At 46.9% G+C, this 25,995-nt stretch overlaps 1 protein-coding gene across 5 annotated transcripts in view; it reads left to right on the forward strand.

Annotated features, from left to right (window-relative positions):
* GABRA3 (gamma-aminobutyric acid type A receptor subunit alpha3) overlaps window positions 1–24,850 on the forward strand; it is a 63,892-nt gene extending 39,042 nt beyond the window's left edge. For 4 of the 5 annotated variants that reach the window (XM_057398449.1, XM_057398450.1, XM_057398452.1 and 1 more), the window contains 6 exons: window positions 2,520–2,740; window positions 8,835–8,917; window positions 12,597–12,740; window positions 14,343–14,495; window positions 16,749–16,960; window positions 24,501–24,850. In XM_057398449.1, the coding sequence (XP_057254432.1) occupies window positions 2,520–2,740; window positions 8,835–8,917; window positions 12,597–12,740; window positions 14,343–14,495; window positions 16,749–16,960; window positions 24,501–24,830 (1,143 nt within the window). In that variant the 3' untranslated portion in view covers window positions 24,831–24,850. Of the gene's footprint in view, window positions 1–2,108; window positions 2,133–2,489; window positions 2,741–8,834; window positions 8,918–12,596; window positions 12,741–14,342; window positions 14,496–16,748; window positions 16,961–24,500 lie in introns of those variants that run through there. The other variant, XM_057398451.1, reaches the window with a different exon arrangement.
* The last annotated feature ends 1,145 nt before the right edge of the window (window positions 24,851–25,995 follow it).

Here is a 25,995-nt window from a genome sequence, read left to right on the forward strand (position 1 = left end):
TAGCCAAGAGCATTAATCTCATCTCAGTTCCCTCTCCATGTCGTTTGCTTTCCTACCGCAGCAGACACCCATAATATATTCAGCAATCTTAGCCCTTGGGGAGTATCTGATAATTACTTCCAAGGTGGAGCGTATTTGATTAAGGGAGTGTGTATAATGAACTGTGAAGAAGAAATATGAGGTATTGAAGAGAGGAAGGTATTCTCTGCAATGTGATATGACAAAATGAATTTGAAATCAGGAAGACAGTTAAAGAATAATAAATTATTTCCCCTTCGTGTGCTTTAGTTCCATGTACTTTACAAATGGATAGCAAGTGTGTTTTAGCCTGCCATTCTGGTGCTAAGTACATTCAGAAACATGAGAAAGAGAAACTTCGGGAGGCATGGAGAGAGCCTACTCTTTCTCAGTGGTTCCTTTCATCTGGGAAGTGGGGAAGTTCCTCCTTCCCTGCTCTCCTCTGCCTGGTGATCCTGCTCCCGTCCCTCCCACAGCCATTACTCACTGTGATGGAAAGCCACTACTGCACATCTTGATGCAGACAGAGACTGTAATTATGATGATGGAGGAGAGGCAGGTAAAGCTGCTGTGGAGAGCGGAGGAGAGCAGCTGGTTTTGAAGCATGGAGGAGGACGTGTAGACCTTCTCCCTGAGATGCTCCAAGTGGCTTCTAATCTCTCTTTCAGTTTGGTTTGAAAAATAGAGCCTGGCAGGACTTGACACATACCTGAATCTTTGGTTCTGAGCTCTTGCAGCTTTGCCTGAGCCCACAGAAAATTGAATGGGAGAAACAAAGTTCAAGGGAGTTTTATACTTCTGTGCATGGACTCTGGAGACAGACTAGGTCTTGATGTTTCTGATCACTTCTATAAGGTGGAGAAGAGCATAAAGTAGAACAAAATGTGCTTCTTGGAAGGGGTAACTTGGGAATGATGCTCTCATGGAAAGAAGTATAGAGAAGAGAAGAAGAATCTGAACATGATTTCCTATTCCTTAGGAAATAATTCCTTCGCATAAAAGAAGGATAACAGACCCTGGGAAGTTGTCATGCAAGTTTTGCTTCTTTGTTTGTTTCTTTAATTGAAACAGGGAGTTCAGAATAAGTTGGCTTTTCTGATAAAGACCTTTCCCAAACCTACTTCCTGGGACTGCACACAAGCTCATTTCTTTGGTTTCATTCCTTTACTGAGCTTAAAACCACAAAGTGAAGATCACTTCCATGAAGGGCAGAATACCTTATCTAGGGCAGAGCCTGTGGGAATGGAGGATCTTCTCTTTCCTTCCCCCAGCCAGGCTTCAGAAACTTCACATTTGAGCAGCAGTGGCTCTGTGGCCTGGGAGCAGGGATGAATTTCTTCACCAAGATGCTTTCATTCAGCTGCCATCTGCTGCAAAACCTGTAGGAATTCCTCTGACCTGTAGGAAACTGATGCGCAGCTGCTTTTAAATGCTGCTGAGAAGAGCTGCAGGAAAGAAATCACTCACAATGATAAGTTTAGTCGGTCCTGCAGCCTCCAGGAACCCGTAAATAAAGACTATGAGTCTGCAACGGCAGGGGAAGAACAGCTGGGACACACAGATCGGCTGAAATTCCTGTCTCTCCCTGAAAGCCTCATGAGCTAATGAGCTCCTTCATTAGCAAGAGGAGGTGTATGGCGCAGAGATGAGCAGTGCTGCAGCCCGTGCTGACAGGCAAAGACTTTCCTTCAAGTGACACGAAACCTCAAAGGGCACTGGATGGCTCACAGGGAGCAGCAGCTCCTTGTGCCAGGCACTGGGCAGATGGGTTTCATTTTGCCCTGGGGTGGCTGTGGAGCTGGTAGTGCCTTTGCTGCTTGGTCAAGTGATTGCTGAGGCTGCGTGCACGGAGCAAGGGGCTGGCCTTGGCCACATTTCAATGAGATGACTTCCAGTTGCCCCAGCTGGAATTTGGCCTGGGAAATGGTTTTCTACACCAGCTGAAAAAAAGAAAAAGGGGAAGAAAAGGAAAGAGGAAAAAGAAAATAAATAAGAAACGGGGGGGGGGAATAGGGAAAAAAGAAAAACCACAGGATCTTGTAATGCAAGTTTGTGAGGTCCTTGATTCGTTGCTTTTCTAGAGGTGGTCTGGGGACCAAAATAACATGAAGACAGTGTCATGGCACTTTCTCTCCTGAAACATCTGAATAAAGGTAGTGATGCATCAGGGCTACCCCAGGACTGAGTATTGGCCAGTGGAGGATGTACTGTTGCTTGTCTGCCATGGTCAGAAACACTGAAACACAAATGCTGGCATCATATGTAAGTCATTATACAAAGTGTGGTAAAGGCCCTCTCTCCTCCACAGATTTCTCTGCTACCACTAATCCCTACTTCTTATTGCATCACATTTCATGTCACCCAGAGTGTTCTAAAACACAGTGTCAATGACCAAACACAAGCTCAGTGACCAAAGAGATGTATCATTTCTTGAAGCAGCTTGTTTGCAGCAAAGAGCTGAATAAAACAAGACTTCTTTTTCCTCTCTTTTCTCCACAAAGGAATACACTATTGATGTCTTTTTCCGGCAATCCTGGAGAGATGAAAGGCTGAAGTTTGATGGTCCCATGAAAATACTTCCCTTGAATAACCTGCTGGCCAGTAAGATCTGGACACCCGATACCTTCTTCCACAACGGGAAGAAATCTGTTGCTCACAACATGACAACACCCAACAAGCTGCTGCGCCTGGTGGACAACGGCACCCTCCTGTACACCATGAGGTAAGTTTGTATCTCCTGGGCCAGGGTCTTCTAGGTCCATATGCACATGCAGGCAAGGATGGGACCTCAGGGTCCCATCCTCAGGGTCCCTTCTGCATTACAGCAGGGTTTGTGCAGACTTCCACCGAATCTGTTAACACACTTGATTCTCATGCTGCTGCTTTGCTGGCTGTCCTTGCTTCTACCGATGTAGCATCACTGATCCTCATCTTAAGCATATTTTTACAGGTAGCTTTTTCCTCATTGTTCATGTTGATTTTCCTCTTTCATGTGATGAGGTAGAAGTGCTGGGATTTATAGTTTGTGAAGTTGGTGCGCCACCCAGTTTATTTTTGTTCCTGAGCTCTGATGAGATATGAAGTCAGGTTTCCAGTACTGGTAAGGGAACATTAGGATGGGAGAATCTGTTATTCTGCAGCAGCTAAATTTGTTCAGCATGTTACACCAGAGCTATTTGAAACAACTAATGAGACCAAGCTTGCTTGTTTGAACAATGGGGGGAGGGTGTTTGCTATTTCATGGAATCAAAAATCCAAATCTGTGTCATGAATGCACATCATTAGGAAAAAATCACTGAGCATTCAGTGGGAACCCAGAACATGAGGTTGCCTTGCAGCATGAGACCCCAGGCAGTGATACAGCCTGCGCAGCCCCGCTGTGAGCTCCAGCAACTGGGGCATTCCTTCTAAAACATGAGTCACTTGGGGAACCATGCTTGGGCAGTCATCTTCTCTAGATTTGTCACGAACAGCCCTGGTACATACATCTACCACGAAGCTGCAGTAGATGGAGAACATTAAAAGAAATGCCTTTGGGTTAATTGTGTGTTTGTTCTGCAACTATTCAGATACTCCTGTATGCTTGTAAAGTCTTCACCCATGTAAATACCATTTGCCACCTGGGGTTAATGCACTAATTCGCCTTCCGAGGTAAATGTGCTTATAAATGAAACAGTAAGCTGCTTATAGATGCACAAGAAAGGCACGGAGTTGGTTTTTGGGAAGGTGTAAAGCTTTATTTTCATAAATTATTTTCTCTGCCTCGTTCTCCAAGCTGATCCTACTAATAACAGGCTTCACTATGGATTCTGTGTGCTGAGATGCTGCACTTTCACCTCTGTTTTTGGAGGACCAGGCAGAATTTCATCTCTTCATAGTTAAGCTGGCTGTGAATCTACATAGCATCAGCAAGTTTTACAGCCTACATTGATAAACAGTGTTCTGCTTTTGTGCAGCAGTTCTCAAATATGAGCTAATCCTGCCAGTGCCCTGGGGGGTTAGGTCTCCACACATCAGTGATCTCACGTTACTGAGGCAGATGGGGTAAATGAAGGGAGAAGTCCAACTTGACCTTAGGACTCTGTTCTGCTCCCGGCTCTCTGACCTGCATGTGGATGACTAACACTCCCCTGTTTGTATCTTTGTCTGACTGTAAAGTATTATAGGAGCTACTGGCATAAAACAGCAAAAAAAAAGGACTCAATTTCAGGGCTTTCACATCATTTCACTTCTTTATTCAGCAAACAGCCATTAGCTTCAGCAAGCTTTGTGTGACGGAGAAAGAATTGCATTTACTTCTCCGCTTAGGACTGGGCAGGTGCCAGGATGGCAGCAGCATCACAAGGCTCTTGGGAATGAGCTTCCTGAAGAAAATGGAGTCATGGATTTTTTAGATAAATGCAACTCATCCTTCAGTTTCACTGTCTCACGGAGAAGGGGGGGGGGGGGGGGGGGGGAGAAGGAGAATCTGAGCTCCCTTTGCAGGTGCACCTTAAATCTACTTCTAAGGCTTTGTAAGAAATTAAAAGCCCACTCAGAGATACCCAAGGGTTGAGGATTGGATATGAGGCCTTTTGTCATGTATGGTGCAGTTCCAGGAGCTCTAGTGCATGGAGATCTGCTCCTTACCCAGCACATGCTGCTGCTGTGCAGATGTGTGTGGAGATCCGAGCAGTATTGGACCGGCCTGACGTATGGAGATGTGGTTAGGGGTGGCCAGATGATCATCTGGAAAGCACTGCTCACTGCACAGGACAGTGTGTTGGGATAAAGCAAGGCTCCTCTGTGTTTACAGTTCAACACATCCGGGATATCTGTCCTGGTACATCTGATATTTGCCCTTCTCTCTGCTGCTGACGTAAATGCCTGCCCAGGGTCACAAAGGGTCTTTTAATGGGGTGCAGAGAGGAAGATGCAAGGGCACAGAATGCATCATCCAGGACTGTGCCTCAGGCTGAGGCTCAGAGACCACGTCCTGCCTGGCTCTGCCACTCTTAGGCACTCACACCTCAATTCCCCTGCTAAATGATGATGATGACAGAATCACCCTTGCTTGTTAAGTGCTTTGAAAACTCCTCCCAGGAAAGGGCTGAGAGGAGACTCATGTTTCATGTCCAAGTGGCACATTTGCCATTCTCCCCCATGCCCAGGGACATCTCGTGTCCTTCCCAAAGGGTGGAGCAGGACCATGAAGCCAATCTCAGCCCCCCAGAGCTGACATCCAGCAAAGTGCAAACCCCAAGGAGGCACAGTCTGTTCTGCTGACTAGGGAGTGAGTTTGGACTGCGCCAGATTTCCCCTGCATTGACTAGGCTGCCCAGGTGATGCTCTGCAGGCTCAGTCTAGACTGGTACACTGCCATGCAGTTTGACTCCTGAGACACATCCTTCTCCTTTACCTTGTACCAGCCAATATCCTTGAGGGATCAGTTCTGCTGATGTGCAATTAGAGGCATGTCTCTTCCTATTTCTCCTGCTGTGAAAGCCAACTTCTCTTAGTCAAGGCTTACATTTATAGATGAAGTTGCTCTGGTGGAACAGCAACTCTGACGTGTGCATCCAGCAGAATTACACCTGTGTGACAATATTTATAGCTCCCTGAGAGAGCCTCTTTATCACTGACCTGAGCTTCAAGGAGTCACACACCAGCTGTAGCTGAGCATCCAGAGATTTCCTTTAGTCACGGCAGGGCTTGGTGCAACATCACGGCGCAAGCATCTGATAACTGGCTTGGGCATTGGCAGCTGGGTAACAAGATGGCCTTTGTGACCGCAGCACAAAATTACATTGCTCTATTCCCATCCTTCTGACTGCTGAGGAATGAACAGGATTACTGATCCCTCTGCCTCTTCCCTGCTGTTCTGGCTGCCTTAGAAGGAATGGGCAACATGGTGTTATCATCTAGCCCTGCCATTGCAGTCTTGTTTGTGGAGCTCAAACAAGACCCAAGTAGTTCACAAAAGCCCAGCCAGGGCATCAAAGATTTGGGGTCATACCTGAATACAACAAACTGGGAACGTGTATGGGTTTACATAAGATATAGACAAAAACTCAGCTGCTGCTTCAATCTCTGGATGTACTCTCTGGCTCCAATTGTGTGGGGCACATAGATAATGTTCTGGTTCTTCCTGGCCTTGAAGCATGTGGAAATAGTGAAAGGCTAATGCTATGCTGATGAGATTCAACTCTGAATCCAGGCTTTTAAGAGCTCTCCTGCTCTTCACAGGCATGGTCAGAGTGGCATGTTGAGGATTGGTAGTTATTGTCAGAGCAGTTCCAAGACAATATGTGCTCAAGTTATGCACTTGAAGGATGTTTTCTTTAACTATCAGGCTGACATATTCAGCTGCATACCCAAAGGCTTTGCCTCGGGAACCTGTGTTGCTAAGGACAAGTCCTTAGCGGCAGTGCGTGGGCACTTGGGGAGGACGGTGTGTGAACCCCTGGGTGAGGCAGAGGTAGAGCAGGAAGGAAAGCTGAGGCACCCAGGACACATGCAGTCCTTCTGGGGCTGTTGAAGCCCAGATAACAAGTGCTGTACGTACTGCAGCGTGCTCAGGGCTTTGAGTTTCCCAGGCTGCTTTTTGAAATCACAGTTTCACAGTGTGTCTCCCAGCAAAGGCTTTGGGTTGTTGTTTCAGTCTTTAACTCCAGGCAACTTGTGAGAGGTGTAAGCTGGAGCTTGCAGAGTTCTTCCACACGATGGAGGTACAGCCGTCATTCTCCTTTCTGCAAGAGCAGCACCTGGGACATCCCAGCACTAGCTCCTCTGGGTAGAACAGACTGGCAACTATTTGGCTGCATCCCACACCAGGTCTGATCCTAGACAACAAACTTAAGCAGACCAAAACTAAACCGCTAAACATGCAAGCATATGAATAGGTAAGATGAAATTTGCACACGCTGCTTTTCCCTGTCTTACAGGTTCCAGAGTGGATCCAAAGGCAGAAATGCTCTGTTTCCAGACTTGCTTTTGTGCAGGCAGACTCTTGTAAGGAAGCTGTCCCAGGAGGGAGAAATCTTCAGAGATCACTTTATCTCACTGCATTTCTGCCATCATGGGCTGAAACCTCCAGGGACTGGGGGAGGATGCAAACTGAATTCAGTGCTTTCAGATCCAGCACAAGGATCTTAGAAGCAATTTGGCTTTCAAGCTCAAACCCCAGCAATTAAACCTAACCTAGATTCATACAGCCTAAACCATAAACACTATCTGGCCTGACTGTGGCTATTAATGAATCTCCTAGAGGAGAAGTCAGGACAAAACTCAATACCCCGGCATAAACAAAGCTGGTTCTGCTGTGCAGGGTGCTGTCATGTTTCTGTACCACACAGACACCAAGGGATTATTACATTTGCGTCCCAGAAATTGGACTGAGATTCTCGCTCATCCTGCAGCACAACGCAGGTAACGACAGGGGCTCTAATGACACATCAAAGGCTTCGCTAAGCTCCTGGTAACCATGAGAACGAAGCTGAAGTGGTTTGTTGTACCGTCAGCCCTGGGAGAGGTATGCTTAGCCTGATTCACGCTTCTTGCCATTGTGTTGAGCAGTTCAAAGGACTTCCTGCGACTTAAAAGAGAAAAACATGGTTTCTCTCCTGGATGTTCCACTTTTGGTGCCATTGTGCCAGCAGAGTGAAGAGAAAACACAAGGAGTTGGGGTTTGATTTCAAGAGAGTTCTACAGAAGTTATTGCTAGCGCCTGGGACAGATGAGCCAAAGGATACAACAGCTGGATCGTATGATTGCTGGCAGCTTGGCTATTTCACACATGCTCTTTTAGACTTTAGAATGACGTTTCAGGGCTCAGATGCCTGGACCTGAACCTGTCACCTGAGCAATGAAACAAGCCTTTGTGGCTGTCTGGCCATAAAGCTCCCTTGCCTAGGGTAAGGAGTAAAGGTGAGAATTTCTGCAACAGGCTCTTTACCCCAGTGCTGCAGGGGCAGGGGCAATTGTCTAGAAAGTGAGGTACATTCCCCTTGGTTTGACATTTTGATGTTTCTTTAGGCAAAGCATATGGTGCTGAGGAGTCCTGCAGCAGCAGCAGGAGGTGATGAGGAAGGCCAGAGGGGTGGGGGGAACAGAAGGGGATCTGGGTGCTCTCCTGAGTGGTGATTGATTCCACAGCTCACTTAAATATCTGCTAATTAGAGCCAGCACACTCTGGCATGCACAGGGGCAAAGCAGAGAGGTTTCAGGCAAGGAAGAACACCTTGGGTGGGGAATGCTTGTATTGCTTCCCCCTTTGGCTGAGAAGCCAGCTCCCTTCATGCGTTACTTGTGAAGATGACTTCTGGCTGGCTGAAGTTGCAGGGACTTCATGGGTCTGACTTTGTTCCACAAGCCCAGTAGCACTGTGGCTCCCTGACTGAATAACCTGCCTGCCCTCGCAACTTCCAGACCACCAGGAAAAGCAGGCCATGTTCCCTGGAAGCTCTTTCCCTCTGCTTTCCAGCATGGTCCATGAGACATCCCATGGCCCCAGGCATTAATGAGCTCTTTGTGCACAGTGCATGAGCAAGCAGAAGAGTTGGGCTTTGGCAGATACTCTGATTGCACTGAGGGGATGAAGATGAACTCAGCCAGTAGGGTTGGGTTTATACACTGGGAAAGATTGCCAGATCTGTGTGCCTGCTGGTCCCTCCAAAGGTGATGGCCTTCTGCCTGGAGACCCAGAGGTGAGTGAACACACCGAGGCCCCTTTGTCACCTTTGATGGACTCATGTCAAAGACACCATGGCAGAAGGGTCGGCTGGGAGCCTCCACAGGAGGCTGATGTTTCTGATCATACCTTGTGTTTTGTCTTGTAGGCTGACGATTCATGCAGAGTGCCCCATGCACCTGGAGGACTTCCCAATGGACGTGCATGCTTGCCCGCTGAAATTTGGGAGCTGTAAGTACCCTGATCAACCTCTGCAAGGAGGTGGGTACAGAGCTAAAGAACAGTCTTTTGAATGGCTGATGTTTTCCTGTATTTAGGTGGCAGTGTTATCAATTATTGCTAATGATAATGTGACAGGAATTTGTTTCTGGTATTCCCTACATGCAATTCCTGCCATGGTCAGAAATGGGCAGCAGCAAATATGTGGTCAGTTCAGGCTCTCAGGATGGGTTGGATACCTCTGGTTTTGCAGTAAGTTTATTAGGGAAGTGGGAAAACCAGCTTCCCATTGCCTCTGCCTTGGGTGGGCAGTGCTGCCTCTCCTGCACTGCCAGCCTCAGCAAGACTGGAAAATTCATTGGAAAGCTCAGAGATGCTTTCCCTTCATCACAAGGTGATCCTGGGAGGCCAGATTTGGGAAGATAGCAAAGTCTGCTGCTAGGTGTCCTGTCCAGCTTCCCCTGCACCACAACTGCCCATCTGGAGAGAGCCTGAAATATCTGGTTGCTCTGGCTCCATGCTCCAAAGGAGCTTACAAACCCCTGGCTCCTTTTCTGCCTGTCAAGCAGGCTGGTGTCAAGTAAAAGGCTTGGAAACTCTGGGAATCTCAGTCCCAACACCCAAGGGTCCTGGTTTGCAGAAGATTTGGAGGCTGCTGGTGAGTTGAAAGCATTCCCAGCCTTGCAGGCTTGCAGCTGCTCCTCTGCTTGGGCTTCCCATACCCTGCCTGGAAACAAGTTCCCTTTTCTCTCCCATATGCAAGTTAAATTTCTCTTGGTTTTGTTCCTAAAGTTAGTGGGAATCAAATTCCAAGCCGTTGATTCACAATAATGTAGAAATAAACTTCCCAGCCCCATTTTGCCTGGAGTTTCCTCCAGGTCCAATGAACTAAGCACCACTCCCAGTCTATGTTAGATGGAAGACTCATCCATGTCTGACCAAAGAATTAGCCCCCAGCAGCAAGCTCCCTTCTGAACCCTAAGGAAACAGAGGAATTACAGCCTTTCTAAGCTGATACTTCCTGTAGCCATTGGGAGTTAAAAGCAAGTTGAAAGGTTTGATTGACACTGGAAGAAATCATCTTTATCATGTGCATCTGCCCCTCTGCCTTATGACAAAATGCATCCATGGAACTGGATTACTCAGAAGTACTAAAATAAAGTTATTTCTTAGGCAGCACCTAATTAAATGTAGAACTCATTGCCACAAGACATCACTAAGGCCAGTAAAATAGCAAGCCTTAGAGAAGAATGTATTATTAATGTTAATTGACCTTGTGAGGAAGGATATAAAGTCTCATACCTCAGGCCTAAATTCTGGGATTATTACAAGACTTGCAGGAAGGCAGATTACTCCACATTTAATTGCTTATAATGTTTCTTGGTGAGCAGAAGAGATTAATGTACATATTTCTGCTACATGACTTGGGGTTCTTCTGAGTTCTTACTGATTTGGCCTCTGAATGATGGGAGTTTTGACACAAACAGCTCAGAGAGCTGCCCCTGATTAACATTAGCATGGCTCTTTTTGAAGTACTCATCCACAGACCATCTGAGCTCACCTCTCCTGTGCTGGAGTAGGATTAAACTAGCGTTTGCACCAAAAATCCATCGGCAGCTGGAAGTGCTCATTTGTAGGAAGCTTAGAGTGAGTCAGATTTGCAAGTAGAAGGACAATGCCAGGGCCAGATGCATGCTGTTCAAAGGATAGACAGATTTGCCTCAGTGACCATCTTCCAGTGATCCCCACAAGCTGAATGGCTCATCAGTTGCCTTCTGTCCCTGTGCCACCATGGTAACCACCCACAATGGGAAGGCAGAGAGCTGCAAGAGAAGTAAGGGCATCAGGCATTTCAGATGCAGCCCACCTGCATCATTCCTTGGACACAGTGCAGTGAAGGTGATGGCTTACCTATCACATGCTCCCTAGAAGATGGATGTATGCAGCAAAAAACAACTGTTTCTAAGCCAGCCATAGGACATTTGTACAGCAGCTGTCTGAGGCCATGCTAGCAGGAGGTGTTGTTGAAGTTACCAGCTCCCCTAAATGTCAAAGAGCTGTTCTTGTTCGGATTGGACTGGATTGCACTGCAAGAAAGGCACTGAGCTGAACCGAAACAGCTTCATGGAATTCAGTATGTTCCGAGCACCCATGCCATGCCTCCATGCCTCCAGACACACTGTCCCAGCTGACCAGAGATGTAGACAACTGGGTTTTCAGAGATGATGGCAATAAAACTGTGGGCAGGTTTCCTTCATAAACTGAGAGTGGTTGTGGGTGAATCCTTCTGCTAGAGCAGAAGGTGGTGCCCATCAAGGAGGAAGAGCATTGCCAGAGCTGTACAAAGCTAAGCCTGAAGGAGGATGGAGGTCTCCAGGAGCATGCTGAGAGCTGGAAGGAGGGGTTGGAAAAGCAGAATGTTGCACATCGGATGAGAGGAGCCAGCCTGCATCAGAAGCACTTAGACAGTGGGCTGGCGTGCTGAGAAGCACTGGCTGATCATCAAAGCCACTCCCTGCACTTTGCACAACACCTGCTTGGTATTTAACAGGTTTGCCAGAACCTTCAGTGCAGGGATAACAGTAGTTGTTTTAAAAAGATCAGAGAAATCTGGTCGTCTCAGGACACAATCTTCTACAAAGCAGATGAGACATTTCTGTAGTAGACCTGTTCCATTGCTTGACCTGACCCCAGCCAAAGAATTCCTTAATGTCTAATAGGAGAAGCAGGTGGTAAAAATGAATTAAAACATTGGTTTAGTGAACTTTGTTCTAGCCAAAAAGAGACAGTGCAGAGTGGTCATGGACAGGAAGCTTGGGCATTATGGGGGCAAGGAGCTCCTAGTAGAGCCTGGAGAAATTCTATTTCTGGATACCACAGGACTGGCAAAGCCGAGAGCATGCAGACACTGTTGGGAGAGCTATGAGGACAAGCAGGGGTTTGATCACAACAGCTTGCGAAGGTGACGGTGACGGTGTGAGTTAGAGAGGTGTTTGCATATGGGGAGTTGGGCAGGTAGGATGGGGTAGAGAAGAGAACTCGCAAGCTCCTGGAAGGATGCCCTGGCCCCAAGCCCAGTGCTACCCTAAGCAGCAGTTCCAGCAGCACTCGCCTGCTGTCTCTTTTGTGACAGCCCTGCCCTCCCTCGCTGCCTGGAGGCTGGCAAACACAGGGTCATGGAGGGGAAAAAGCACCTTGGTGGGAGGGCACGCCACCTCCAAAGCTGAGGGGCTTGCAGGGGGGTTGCTTCTGAGTGAGGGTAGAGATTTGTAACTTTTTAACCTAAAATTCAACCCCATTTGTGTTTAGTTTTTCTCACCAGCTGCTGCGGGATCCCTGGCACGGCAGGGCTGTGGCTGTCCTGCTGCCCCAGCAGCCTGCTGGTCTGGACGCCTTCCTACCTTGTCTCTGCTTGGAGCCAGCCCTTGCAGAGTCAGCATGACAAGGGGACAGCGTGCCTTTCAGCAACCGTGCTCTGCCCCCTCTTCCAGCTCCCTTCCAAAAACCCAAGCTCCCCTTTGCTCATTTGATTTAACAGTTGCTGAACAGCCCTGGTTTCTGGCCATGCTTGGCTGTGCTCAGCCGTGTGGCTCTGAGGAATGCACAGCAAGGACTAATTTGGCTACAGGCTAATTTTGGTATATTTCAGGTCAGCAGAAGCACAAACCTCATTCTTCATTCTCCTCCGTAGATGCCTACACAAAGACAGAGGTGATCTACACCTGGACACTGGGGAAGGATAAATCAGTGGAAGTAGCAAAGGGTGGATCTCGCCTGAACCAGTATGACCTGCTGGGCCACGTTGTTGGGACGGAGATGGTTCGATCCAGCACAGGTACTTGTGGGTCCATAATGCAACGCATGGGCCGAGCACACCAGGACCCATGGCCTTTGAATGCCACGATTTGGCATTATTATAGAGGCAGCACCTGTGGGCAGTGAGCACCAAAGTATTTCTCAAGCCACATCTGGGAGAATAGGGCTGGGGGACAACTGGAGCAGTCACTAAGAGGCAGTAAAGGGTTTAGCTTTTAGAAAGAGCCTTATTACCCATACCCTCTAGAAAACGGATTTCAAGCACCTGAGAAGGTTGTGTTGTGTGGAAAACCTGCCCACCTTGCCCAGCTGGCTCTTGGTACTGCAGGTTCATTTGTCTTGAATCCCATTCCAGTCCCTCCGGAGAGCATTGCGGGCAGGGGAGGTAAATGCAACATAATATTCAGTGGGATTTTCACCACATCTGCTCACACAAATATTATCATAGCTAATGGAAGATTATCCCAAACTAATTTTTTCTCTGATTAATGACCAGTATTAATCATCTTTCTCTCCCATCTGCTGCTCCTCCTTTCCCCTCTGAATCCAGGTACTGACAGCCTCTGTTACCTCATGTGTGTCTCTCATCTTTCTTCTTTTATTTTCTTTTATTTTCCCCTATGTATGCGTCAGTGGCTCTTTCATTTGAGGATATTTCCTCTCTGGTGCACGTGATTTTAATAGTGTCTGTCTGTAACAACTCATAGCATCTCCCTTGGGGAAACGTGGGGAGTCCAGGGAACTAAATCTCATAATATCTGGCCGATCTCCCTACTTAAATTGTGGTAAAACGTACAGACAAATAACCTGAAGTGGCAAGAAAGCTGCTAAAGTCTCCTGTGTGTAATGATTTAGCAGAACCACGCTCACAACAAAAAGGCACAATAATCCAGCGAAACATCCAGAGCTGTGAGTGGAAGAGTAGGGCACTGAAAGAAAACAAGGATGGCTGCTTCTTTGATTTACAGCCCAGACCTTTAATAGCAGAGCTTGCCCTGATTTCTGAGATGGTTACAGTTGGGAAAGGTGGAATATTTTCAGAATTGTCAGAGAAAACACAATCCTTTGCTCTGGAATTCTACTGAAGCACTGTTAGGATCTCTCTAGGCTTAAGGGATCTTACCCACAAAGTAGCTCCCTGGGCTGGAGCAGAAAAGGGATGGGAACTGGGTTGGGAGAGACATCTTGTGCCAGGGATAAAGCAGGGAAGGCCTCTTGCCATGTTCTTTATTGGCATTGATTTGCCTTTGTCCCATAACCATTTTGTAGTGAATTAAAGACGTCTCCAGAGAAGTGTTTTGAAAGGATAAATGCTGTGTAGTAGTCACTAAGGCTACACTTGGGCACACATCTGGTTGTGTATGCAGGATGTGCAGAGTCAGTGCCAACAGCATGCTGCAGCATCCATCCTTCCTTTGCACTGCTGTTAGGGTGGCCTGCAGTACCATAAGATACCAGGGCACACCAACCAGGAGCAGGACACACACGCTGGCATTTCACCTAAGAACTTGCAAGTTTGTTCAGGATGGATCTTTAATGGTTTAGAGAAGGATTGGTGGCCAGCTGGCCCCATCCTGGAAAACACCAGTGGCTCAGCATCTCTAACTGGCTGTCTCCGCAGGGGAGTATGTCGTCATGACCACACATTTCCACCTCAAGAGGAAGATCGGGTACTTTGTGATCCAGACCTACCTACCCTGCATTATGACCGTCATCCTGTCCCAGGTCTCCTTCTGGCTTAACAGGGAGTCTGTACCTGCCCGAACGGTTTTTGGTGAGTCCAGGAGCATGGGGCACCCTCTCAGGTTGGAGAGAAAGGCACCACAAGTGATGGCAAATAGAGCGAGCAGCAGAGCTGGTCTTCTCCAGGCCTTGAGCAGCATCAGTGAAACTGCTGCCATGTCCCAGAATAGCTCTCAGTGTCTTCCCAGTGCCCTTGCTTCCACTGAATCACTGCAAAAAATACTCTTGTCCATGTTTCTGCTACAAGCCAAGCCATAAATATTAACAGTAATCAAGGTATTGATCATCTAATTATATGCAATTGGCTGTGTCTGCTTATCTATATTGGCTTCTGAGTTGAGGAGAGGATAGATTCATGGGGAGGCATTTAAAGCTGTACTTCTAAAATTGCTATTATGCCCCTGGTCAGAGCTCCACATAACAAGTTCCTGGTCTGAGGCAGTAGAACTGCTTGGTAAATATATTGTTATTATTTCCTGCTGCTGGTTTCAGATCTTCTCTCCAAGGCAAAGTGTCAGGCTGGCATTGCTCATACATTAATAGCTTTTACAAACATTTAATAACAGAATTGCTCCATGCTTTCCTGCCAAGACCTTTCTCTCAGGATGTACACACACATGTTCACAGACCAGCTGTGATGCTGCAGGTTCGTATTTCCTACAAGTAACACCAACCACCAGATAGCAGATACCACTTAACAGAGAGTATATTGAACAAAAATCACCAGGCAGAGAGGGGATATATGCTACCACCTGCTTCTGGTTCTGAATAAGGCAGAAAGCGGTGGGGCTTCAAAGATCATGAAGCATTTTCTTTGTAGCAAGGGTCATGATAGAAGTACTCCCACAAACCCACAAGGCTACTGTCTTCCTTTCTGGACCCTCTCCACAAGACCTTGTTCCCATGCTGTGGCCTGGTACGTGATGCAGAGAGGGTCACAGGTGGCTCTGCACCCTTCTAAATGAAATAGAAGGGAATCATTACGGTTTTCTTGTTTAGTGGGGCTTGTGACATGCAGGTCACGAACAAGCTCTGTAATTTACAGTTGACCCCAGCTTCTCCTGTTAGCACCAGATTGCTTTCCATTCCCTGGTGAGGCAAATCCTACAGCAATCCCCAGGGAGCTAGGTGGTTCGTCTGACCAAGCTGGTATGCATGATGCAGAATGCAAGAGCTGCATTGAACAGTAATAACAGTGAAGAAGAGAGGTACAACCCCTTAGCACCTATTTTTTGGTGGTTTTAATCCAACAGAATGGAAAAGAGGGAAAGTCAGAGAAAAATCACATGGAAAATAGGACCAGCTCAGACACACACAGAGTCATTGATGAACTTTCCTCACTCATCTATCTGTGAACCACTTGCAACTAAACCCCACAGACTGCACACCAGAGCCCATGTCTGTCCATGCCCCCAGTGGGCTCTTGCATCTGCATTGATTCTGGAGTATCCTGCACTCCCAACACTGGGGGAGAGCCCTTCTCTGGGGGTACTTGATTCCCTCCTATGTTTGTCTGAGGTTTGCAATTAGACAGGTTTCCTCAAGCAGCAGCTCAGATTGAGCAATGGCTGAAAAATTAAAACCTACCTTTGTGAAAAATGTCTTTGCTCCCAAATTGCCTTGCTTTCCTATTAAGAGAATAATGAGAACTCCAATTGTTTATTCCTGGGTTTTTGCCTCTCGGAAAGTATTGTCAACAATGTTATTGAAACTCTTCAATTACCAGGAGTATGGCTGAAGGGAAGTGAAAATTAGTCAATATTTTTATAATGTTTTTAATGCATTTTTAATTGAAAAGCACATTATTGGGGAAAATGGATAGCAATGGTTGCTGGCTTTAATGAAAAAAGCTTTAAAAGGCATTTTGCAACAGGTCATCTTTTAAAGATAAATCATTGTGACGCTGATTCTGGCAGCTTGGGCTACTAATGGGGTCCTGGCTGTGCTGGCAGGACCCCTGATCCAGGTGTTCATCCATGCAGGTCAAGAGACACTCTTTCCATAATGTTGAGAGAACCACATTGGATGTGTGGCCGGTTTCTGGTCATCCATGAAGTTCCCAACCATCTAGCTGTTATTGTACTGTATATTATTCTATGAATTGCACCACAGACTTGCGCTGGGTAAGGCTCCCTAACTTACAAGGAGAATATGGGGCACACGGCTTGGGGTTTAGCTCCTGAATGTACATGATGGAAATGCCAGCTGTGCGGTTTGAGAAGAAACCGGGTGGGTACAAGTGCATGGTCTCACACCATCTTTGTCTCCTGCTGCGTTTCCACAGGTGTCACCACAGTCCTCACCATGACCACACTAAGCATCAGCGCAAGAAACTCGTTACCTAAAGTGGCGTACGCGACGGCCATGGACTGGTTCATAGCCGTCTGTTATGCCTTTGTGTTTTCTGCGCTGATCGAATTTGCCACCGTCAACTACTTCACCAAGCGCAGCTGGGCTTGGGATGGCAAGAAGGTGCTGGAGGCCCAAGAGATGAAGGTCAGCCCTGTGGCCAAGGGGAGAAGGGGGCGGTGAAGAAACGCTGCATGAGAGAACTGCGCCGGGGCCAGGAGTGGGTAACATGCAGCACCAAAGCTATTCCGGAGGCTGGATGCTACTTACTGGGGTCCCCAGCTCAGGTCTCAACTGGAGCGGTTCTTGAGGGAGGAGGGGCTTGGAGGACTGTTTGCTGTGCTTAGCTGGAGGAAAACATCGAGGCATGACTGCCCACTTTCCCCTTTGTCCTTCTGCATGACTATTTGTTGGTGGAAACATGAACGTGTGCATGCATTGGTCTTGCTCTGCTGGTGGTCTTCTCCCTTCAACCCATAAATGCCCCGCTCCATGTTGCTAGCCTGCCACACAAACCTAAATATGCCACTCCTCACCAATGGAGATGTTTCCACTCTGCTGTGTCCCCTGTAGCTGGTAACCCTGACTGTAGGTCTCTTCCAACATGGGCAAGCATGGTGCGGTGATGGGGAGGTCCAATGCTTGTGCTGTTGCCCACATCTGCTGCTTTGTAAGCTCGGGCAAAGAGGGTGGGTGGGAAGCAAGCAATCAGAAACAGCAACTGGCAGTAAATTAGTGCCTGGCATCACCCACGTTTTCCCTTCTCACTTGGGATCAGCCTTTTTGGCAGCTTCCTTCCTGACAGCCACTGCTATCCCTGCTCATGCACCCTCCTTGCTAACTGATTTAGTCCTGGCTGCACAGAGAAATCGCTTACTGTAGCATGCTGTTCCTTGTTTATATTTATTGAATCAATTTGAAAAGCAGCTTTGCCCTTGTTCCTGGTTCTGGAGCCTTTATATTTTTCTCCTTTGCATTTTAATGTGTTGTTAAAAATTGTGGTGGGGCTGTATGCAAATACCTGGCAGAATTGCAGTAACTTTTGAGAAGACGACAACCAACTAGTCATATCTCTGGTATGGAGGTCAAAGCAGGAGAACAGAGGCCTTATGGAGAACCACAGCCATCACAGGGTGCTGAAAGTCTCTCTTGTGTTTCCTGGACTCTCTCTACCTGTTTGCTTTTGCAGCCGTTGTTTGAGAAACAGACTCATGGCAAAAGGCTCCATAGGAGGCCAGTTGATGGTCTTCCACTTCCATTGGGAACAATAATGCTAATCTGGCCTCTAGAGATGAGAAAAGCCAGGTCACTGGCATGAGTGAAGGATCAGAACAGGTCTTCAAAGCAACCATGTTACTTTCAGGGATTGGCAAATCAGCAAAAAGTCAGGATTCACACAGCTTTGGGCAATTATGTGAACTGGGCACAGCTGGAAAAGCAGCAAAGGCTCAAAAGCTTCAGTTTTGTCACAGAAGCAGTGTGCTCCTTAATTTATTCAATGACCCAGCACTGCAAGGCTAATAGCGCTGAAGCAATAGGATAAGAGCATGCAGAATGTTTGCTCACATGGTAATCAAACAAGAAAACAAAGCAGGACCAGAAATGTTTCTGTAAGTTTGCTGCAATTGGTGTCAGGCTGGAGGATCAGGAAGGACTCCGAATTCATGGATGCTTTTTCAAGCTGACCCTGATCTTTACCTTAGAAGGCTAACCCACTTCCAGTCTCTGCAGCTCAGAGAGCTCCTTGAAGAGTGGTGGGATTTCAGGGAGCTTGGGAATATGATGTGTCACCATATTTGCTTTTCATCTTTATTCAATTGAATATTTCCAAGCAATGAAATTGCTATGCAATGAAGATGCCTATTGGCTCAGTTTCAGCCTTTAATTAGCTCTTCTTGAAGCGATTGACAAGCCAGGTGGTTGAAACCACAAAAGAAAGAGGAGGCAGAAGAAAAGCTATTGGCATTTTAAAGTGTTTGTACAAGAAGTAAAACTACCAGTGACAAGCCCAGGATGAGCCCTGGTCTCTGGAAAGCCTTCCTTACAGCCACAAAGAATGTTCTTCATTGGTGTGATGGCAAGGATCCTCACTCCAGGTTTGATTGTTTCCTTACATGAACATGGAAAAAAAGTAAATCGATAAGCATCAGCCCTTCCCTCACCTCAAATGTAGGCACCAGCAATGCTTCCCATCCCTTCAGAGAGAAATCACTATCTTGCAAAAGCTGCTGGTTTCTACAGGTGCCCCTAGTGTGTTCACTCTCTCAGGTTGGTTCCAATCTTTCCTTCTCCCCTTCAGCCAACCCACTGATTTAGGTGGAACGGAGCATTTTTTCAGGTAGAATCTAACACGATGGGCTGAACTTGATCAGTCACTGATCTCTGCATCATAAATGATCATGATGATGTTCTGGTTATAGCTACAGCTGGGTTCTGGTTCTGGGGGCTACTGAAAGGCAGGCAGATGTCACCATAGATGTCACAAAAAACCCCCACTAGCTCGCACTCTGATGAGATTTTACTGATGTTTCTTTGACCCAAAGATTTTCCAAGCCTTTCCTGTCAGCCATGAGCAATCACTAATTGTGGATGAAGGATTTCCTCTCTCTTTGTGCAGCAGAATGCTGCAACCAGCCTGGAGGTGCAGATCAAACTGGGGGAGAGGTTTCTGGATCCTATGTGGAAAACCTGTTAGTAAAGATGGTATTTTTAAAAACATCATCAGGAGGAAGGTGGGAGATGGCAGTAGCTGGGGAAGAGTGAGAGGCCAAAGGCTTTGAGAGGCGCTTCAGTAGCCAGCAAAGCTCCCTATCTCTAATATCCTCAAAATATCCTGTTAAAAAGATCCACATCAGGACAGAAGGGCTGGGTCTGAACAAAGTGAGATCCATCCCACCCATCCCAACCATAGGGAGCCAACAGGGTCACTTTCTGAGTGCCTGTGAGAGTGAGAATCCAGAGAGCCAACTATTAGCATCGTGACTTCGACACTGGGAAACTCATGAAGTCTGCAAGGATGACATTTACCAGGGAATTCCCTGCAAAGAAAAATGTCTGTTCCTCAGGATGGAAGATGCTTTGGATCTTTGGAAGATGCTTACTTAAATCCTCCTGCAATGCCATGTCTATGCATAAAATCTGCTTTAGCTCTGTATCTGTGTTTGTATGACATTGTCCTAAATCCTGGGTGGCAAGAAGCAACAAAAGCAATCAAGTAGCTGCAGTCAGACACATGAAAACATTAGGTGGAGGAATAGTCCTGGGTCTTTATCCTTGTCATCCTTAAGACAATAATCCTGTAGTGTGTGGCAAGAAGGTTAGGTCCAGGCTATTCATGTACTTTTCATATGTCTTTTCGCTAAGAGAAAGTCACCACAAAGCATCCTTCAAATGCTTCTGTAGATATTATCATCGTGACATTCTTCCTTGTATTTTGGAAGTGACAGACATGTTCACCATTTGCACTAGGTGCCTTTTCCACTGACTAAAGCCTAACTTTTTGTCCAACCCACCCTTCAGCAATTACAAAGTTTGCCCTTGATCCAGAGGATAATTCTTCTTCCTTCTTTGTTTCTTTCCTACTGTGGTATCCTTGATTCAATCCCCTTTGACAACAGAGAGGAACTAGAACCAGCCTTGACAGGCCACCATTTTCAACCAGTTTGAAGTCTTACAGACTCATGTTGTTGTTCAGGCTCATCTCTTTTTTTCTGCCTCACTATAGTAAATATGCTTTGGCTGTCACTTTCCCTTGCTGACCATGCTCTGCAGCCCATATATTCTTTCTCCTCCTGCAACTGCAAGCACCTGTAGCCCTCCATAGCACTGTGATTCATGTTCTCAGCATCTTCTCTAGAGTCCATGTATCAACATTTCACCTCCTTCCTCTCAATGCTATCTGTGTGACATGTTGGGCTGATTACTGACTCCATCCAACCTCTGAGTCTTCGTATGGTGATCCAGGGAGCATAAGATCATTGGGCTCAGTCCCACATAATCTGAACAGAGGGATGGGAGGGATGAGTGATGCCAAAGGTTACACCAGCAGCTGACAGCAACCTGGCATTGACAGAGCCTGTTTGTTAATGCAAGACTGCATTGTTTGGAGCCTTTGGCTCTGCTCAGGGTACAGGCATCACAGTGTAAAACACTTTGCTGCTGTGCTCTGATAGGATCAAGTCTCTGGCACACTGCAGAGGGGAACTTTGGCTGGCATGAGGAAGGAGTAACATGCTTGCTGGAACAGCAACTGCAGTTGCTGGGCTTTGAATTATAGGATTCAAGTATGTCAGAAACTAGAGCTGTTTGGAGGTCATTAAAGTGACTTTTCTCTAGAATGGTAAGTTGTAGATACCTTGCATTTCTCAAGTACTGCACATATTAGTGATGGTGACCTTCAGAGTGGCCTGTCAGAGGAACAGTGCTTCCATCCCAAATTTCTTGTCAAGGAGCAGTGCAGAGAGCTAATTCTCCAGCAGATCATAGGCAGAACCTGTAGTTCCCCTAATGTAGAGGTTCAGTTATTAGCTCCTCAATAGAGAGGCTTGAAGACAAGAATATTTAACAAAAATGTCATTCGTTTCCAGTATGTGTGCTGTGGGAGAACTTGTCAGACTGCAAGATCCAGGGAACATATTGATCTCTAGACCAGCTTTTCCCTCAGGAGAGCAGTGCAGTGACAGCTTTGTGCAGCAATTCAATTTCCCTGTGCCCAAACTGGGCAATAAACACAGGCATTGCTTTGCAACTTTGATGTTTTAAATAGGAGGAGTCTTCAAAGCAAGTGTGGGGTTTCCTCCTGTTCCTCCACTCTTCCCTTCTGCTTCAATAAGGCGTGATGTTCCTCAAAGATGAAGGTGCAGGGGGAAGGCTGGGGGCTACCTCACAACTGATAGCAATAAGCACGTTTTGCTCTGTTTGATTGTCAGAATCTTGCCTGAAACACTTATTTGTAAAGCACAGTAAACTTCAGGCTGAACCCATTTCCCCTGACATGTCAGGGGCAGAGCACATCCAGAGCACACACACGTGCCTTGATGTAGGAGTGAGTGCTCTGGTTGTTTCCCAAAGTCTTCCCAGGCTCCCAGCTCTGACTAGGGCAGAAGACTCCATAAGCAGGTGGAGAAAAGGCCCTGGCTGTAGGGCACTACCTGAACAGCCTGATCTGAGGTCCAGAGAAGCCCAGGTTGATGCTTGAGGGCTCTGGATCACACTAATAGGAGTAGCAGCTTGCTATCACCACCCACAGCATTCATATTCATCTGAATTTACTCTGTTTCAGCCTGCTGTTTCCTAATGCCTTTGATCAGGCAAGACAGATCCACTTTCCACGCTCTGGGGCAGAAAAGCTAGCCAGGTTGAAAATGCCATGTCACTTGTAGGAATCGTATTCCTGTAACAAGTAACGTAGCTGATTAATACTAAAATAATCACAGAGCACTTCAGATTGCATTCTAGAACAACAATCTTTTTCATTTCATTACTGATTATCAATTGCTTTATTACCTCCCGTAGCTGTGTTAATAAGTAATCATACTTAGGCATATTTAAATATTTCATAAGGTGAAACCTCTTTAGCCCTTTATTTGCTTCTTGTCAGCTCTTTAGCAGGAAAAGTTCACCTGCTGTGCAGGGGGTACAAGTTAACATGTCTCTAATGATTGCAGAAATCAGTCACTCAGTTAATCATCAAAGATCATAACACCCTCTCCCATAAAAGACCGTGAATATGGTCTGATCAGTGGCTCAGTCTGGTCTGCAGTCTGAAGATATTTAGACCTCCTTCTAACAGCAAGTTAATTTCTGTAATTGCTGGCATTATTACAAGGCTGCAGGCCTGGTTATATTATTGGAGAAGGGTTTAAAGATTGCACAGAAGTCTGGTTTTAGCGTCCCTCTGAAAATCACTGTAGAAAATTCATTTCCTAAGGTAACTAGAAATATCCATGGTGATTGTGGGCACCTTAAAAATGGAAGTACCAAATGAAAGCTAAAGCCCTTGGAGTATCTCTGCAGAGCAGGCTGGGCAGATCTGTACCAGTAGCTACCCAGTGGTGCTGCCTGCTACCTAATGCAGACTTGGGTGGGGAGATGGACAGGTTCTGCTGGCTGCACGCTCTTCCATTCTCTTGCTGATCACTGTGTATACGATTCCCTCACATGTACATGTAAGACCATGCCAAGTACCCCTGGGAAGTGCCTGCATGAGTCTTACCTTGTGTCTCAGTTGCTTTTGAATAAAAAATGAGATCCAAAGTCACACCTTGTTCTGAGCTTAGATATTTGATTCCCACCGTGAGTCATTACTGTGTCTCACAGTGGCTCTTGGTATAATTACAGTGGACACCTGATTCCACAATTATGGAATACCTAAGTGCTAGGATGAGTAGGGTGCCTGGTGGCTGCTTATTAACAGATTTCATTCAGTGAGCTTCTCCCGATGGACCTGGATTGCTTTATATGATATGATATGAAATCACCTATCGTGATTGCCTAGCTTCAACTTCCGGACTACTTATCTTCGTTAACATCTGAGCTGTCCAGCATCTTCCATCATCCTTCGGTACATCATGTCTGACACGTGACATTCGCTATGCATGCTTTCCTCCCTTCAGCATGGACAGCATGGCTGTCCCTGGAGCCCTGTGGGAGGTGTGCACTAATCTCCTTTGATTTGCAGCAACCCCTAGATACAAAGACAAGATGAAAGGCTTCCCTCTGCCCGACAGTACTGTGTTGAGCAATCCTGAAATCCAGGGCTAGTGAAAATGCCTTCCATCTGTTCTGTATCTTACTTGGGTAGGTCATGAGGTGCTCTAAAGAGTCCCAGAGGCATTTTGGACATCATGATATTGAATTATGAAGTATTCCTGTGTGGCATTCAGGGGCACTGAGGCAGTGTATTATATGGCCTTGTAATATGGTGCAAAATATTCAAATGTTGTTGCCCAAATTCTTAAAGCCACTGGATTTCTGCAACAAAACCCCCAAGAACTATGATCTTCTGTGATGTCTCCTCCTCTCACCTGGCCCAGGAAGCAGGCCAGCAAAGCAGAAAATCAAGCTCTTCCCTCAGGATGGCCAGACAGGGTGCTGTTCTTTGCTAAAGACTACATTCCTGCATTGTCTCTCCATGGCTGAACCTTGCATGCAGCAGAAAACATTGCCCAACTGAGAGAGAAAACAAAGAGTCTGTATAGTTCGAGCCTGCATTCACTTGTACTGACCTGGCAATACACAAAATGGACCTGGTAGCACTCTGCCAGTCAAGGAGTGACCTGTCTGGGGCAGCTACTACTCAAATGCAGCTGTACACACCTTTTTATAGCACTGCAAGAAAGCAACAAACCCAGTTATGTGGCTTCAGTTATTTGGCTTGCAGCAGAACATAGCTGCCAGGCCAGGACCTCTTTGATGTATGCTGGGCTTACATGGAGTAGCTGGTCCACCGTAGTCCAGCACATCTGTATGCTGCAGCAGCCCTCAAGTGGCAGATGTCATGGGTTCTGGCCATCTTCTCACCACATCTTCCCTCCCCTCCACAATGCCGCCTTCTTCGTCTCTTGCTCCTCGCACCCTTTTTCATCTCCTCATCTGGACAAGCAGGTAAATTCAGAGGACAAAATGTTCTCCATGCAGTTCTACAGTTACTTCATCTCTATTATGTTTTTTCTTCCACCTACCCTAGAAAAAAGAGCCAGTGGCACTAGCGAAGAAAACCAACAACACCTACAACATTGTTGGCACCACATATGCCCTCAACATTGCCAAGGACCCTGGCCTGCCCACCATCTCCAAGAGTGCTGGTGCCACTGCTACTGCCACCAACATACCCCCCAAGATGCCCCGCACAGAGGAGAAGCTCCCAGAGAGTAAGAAGACATACAACAGCGTCAGCAAGGTAGACAAGATGTCCCGCATCGTCTTTCCAGTCCTCTTTGCCATCTTCAACTTAGTCTACTGGGCCACGTACGTAAACCGGGAGTCAGCTATCAAGGGAATGATCCCCAAACAATAAAACCGGTCACACAAACCTTCCATCAGTGAGCACCATCCAGGCAGGAATTCTCCAGGGCTTTCTTCTTTCCTGTTTTGCTTAATTATTATTGTTTATTTGATATTATTATTATTCTTCCTATTAGATTGTTCTTTTATAATGTAAACAAAACTGTGATTTTAATTTCACCCCCTCTTATGCTTTAATTTCCTTTTACTTTGTCTCTAATGATGAAAGGAAAAAAAAAAGGATCATAACAAGTTGTGCCTCTAACATCGTGAGTCTGATATTCCCCATCTGCCCGAGTCACCCTGTGCTTTCCTCTCCCTGTCTCCATCCCCTGCCATTCCCACAGTCTGCATGCCACTGCCGTTCCACACTCCACTCCGCTGGCGGCTGCTGCCATGGTCCACTCCCTTCTTTCTTTTCTGCAATGGACTGCCCTAGCATGACAGATGGCCTGGGCTCAGGGATGTGGAGGCCTCCAGCATCAGTCAGATCTTCAGTGCCTGGTGCTTTGTGCTCAGTGGTATTCCCTGGGCTGTGGATGAAGGTGAGCAGTGCAGCAGGGGCCAGCTTGTAGCCCAACGCTGATGGTGAACCCACCACTGCTGTGGTCTGTGGAACCACTGCAGGGGTGGAACAGGGTGGCCACGTCTTGTAGGTATCTACAGGACTTCTTCCTCTGTGTTCACCCAACCCAGCTGCTGGTTTTCTCCATGTCTCTCCCCAGACAAAAGCAGGTGAGAAAGGTCTGTCTGCCATCCTGCACTTTTGGGGCAATTTGTGTTAGAGAGTGGGATGGTTGCTACCAGAGAAATAGTTTTTCTCAGGGTCAGTCAGAAAGTGAAGACAGGAACCTTGGAGGAGATAGTGGCTGTAAGGGTACATGCATTCAGCATCAGGACTGGAAGCCATAGAGTTCATGTTCAAACAAGTTCAGATCGCTTTCTCTTGGCCTCATCCACTTACCCTTCCTGACATCTCTTCTCTCTCACAGCACCTTCTTCCAGCTCCCCATTCATCTTCGTTTGGCTACTCAGCAGCCCCCAGTAATATCTCACTGCTCACGGGCCCATGTAGTCAGAGAAGCCCCTACCTCTCAAGCGAGGCACACTGACAAGGAGGAGCACAGCCTGGGCAGGTCCAGCTCGTGGTGCATCCCTGCTCCAGTGCATTAGAGCAG

The sequence above is a fragment of the Pezoporus wallicus genome, unplaced genomic scaffold (genome assembly GCF_028554395.1).
Source record: "Pezoporus wallicus isolate ANWC-B61680 ecotype Strahan unplaced genomic scaffold, APGP_CSIRO_Pwel_v1 contig_10431, whole genome shotgun sequence".
Taxonomy (NCBI): domain Eukaryota; kingdom Metazoa; phylum Chordata; class Aves; order Psittaciformes; family Psittacidae; genus Pezoporus; species Pezoporus wallicus.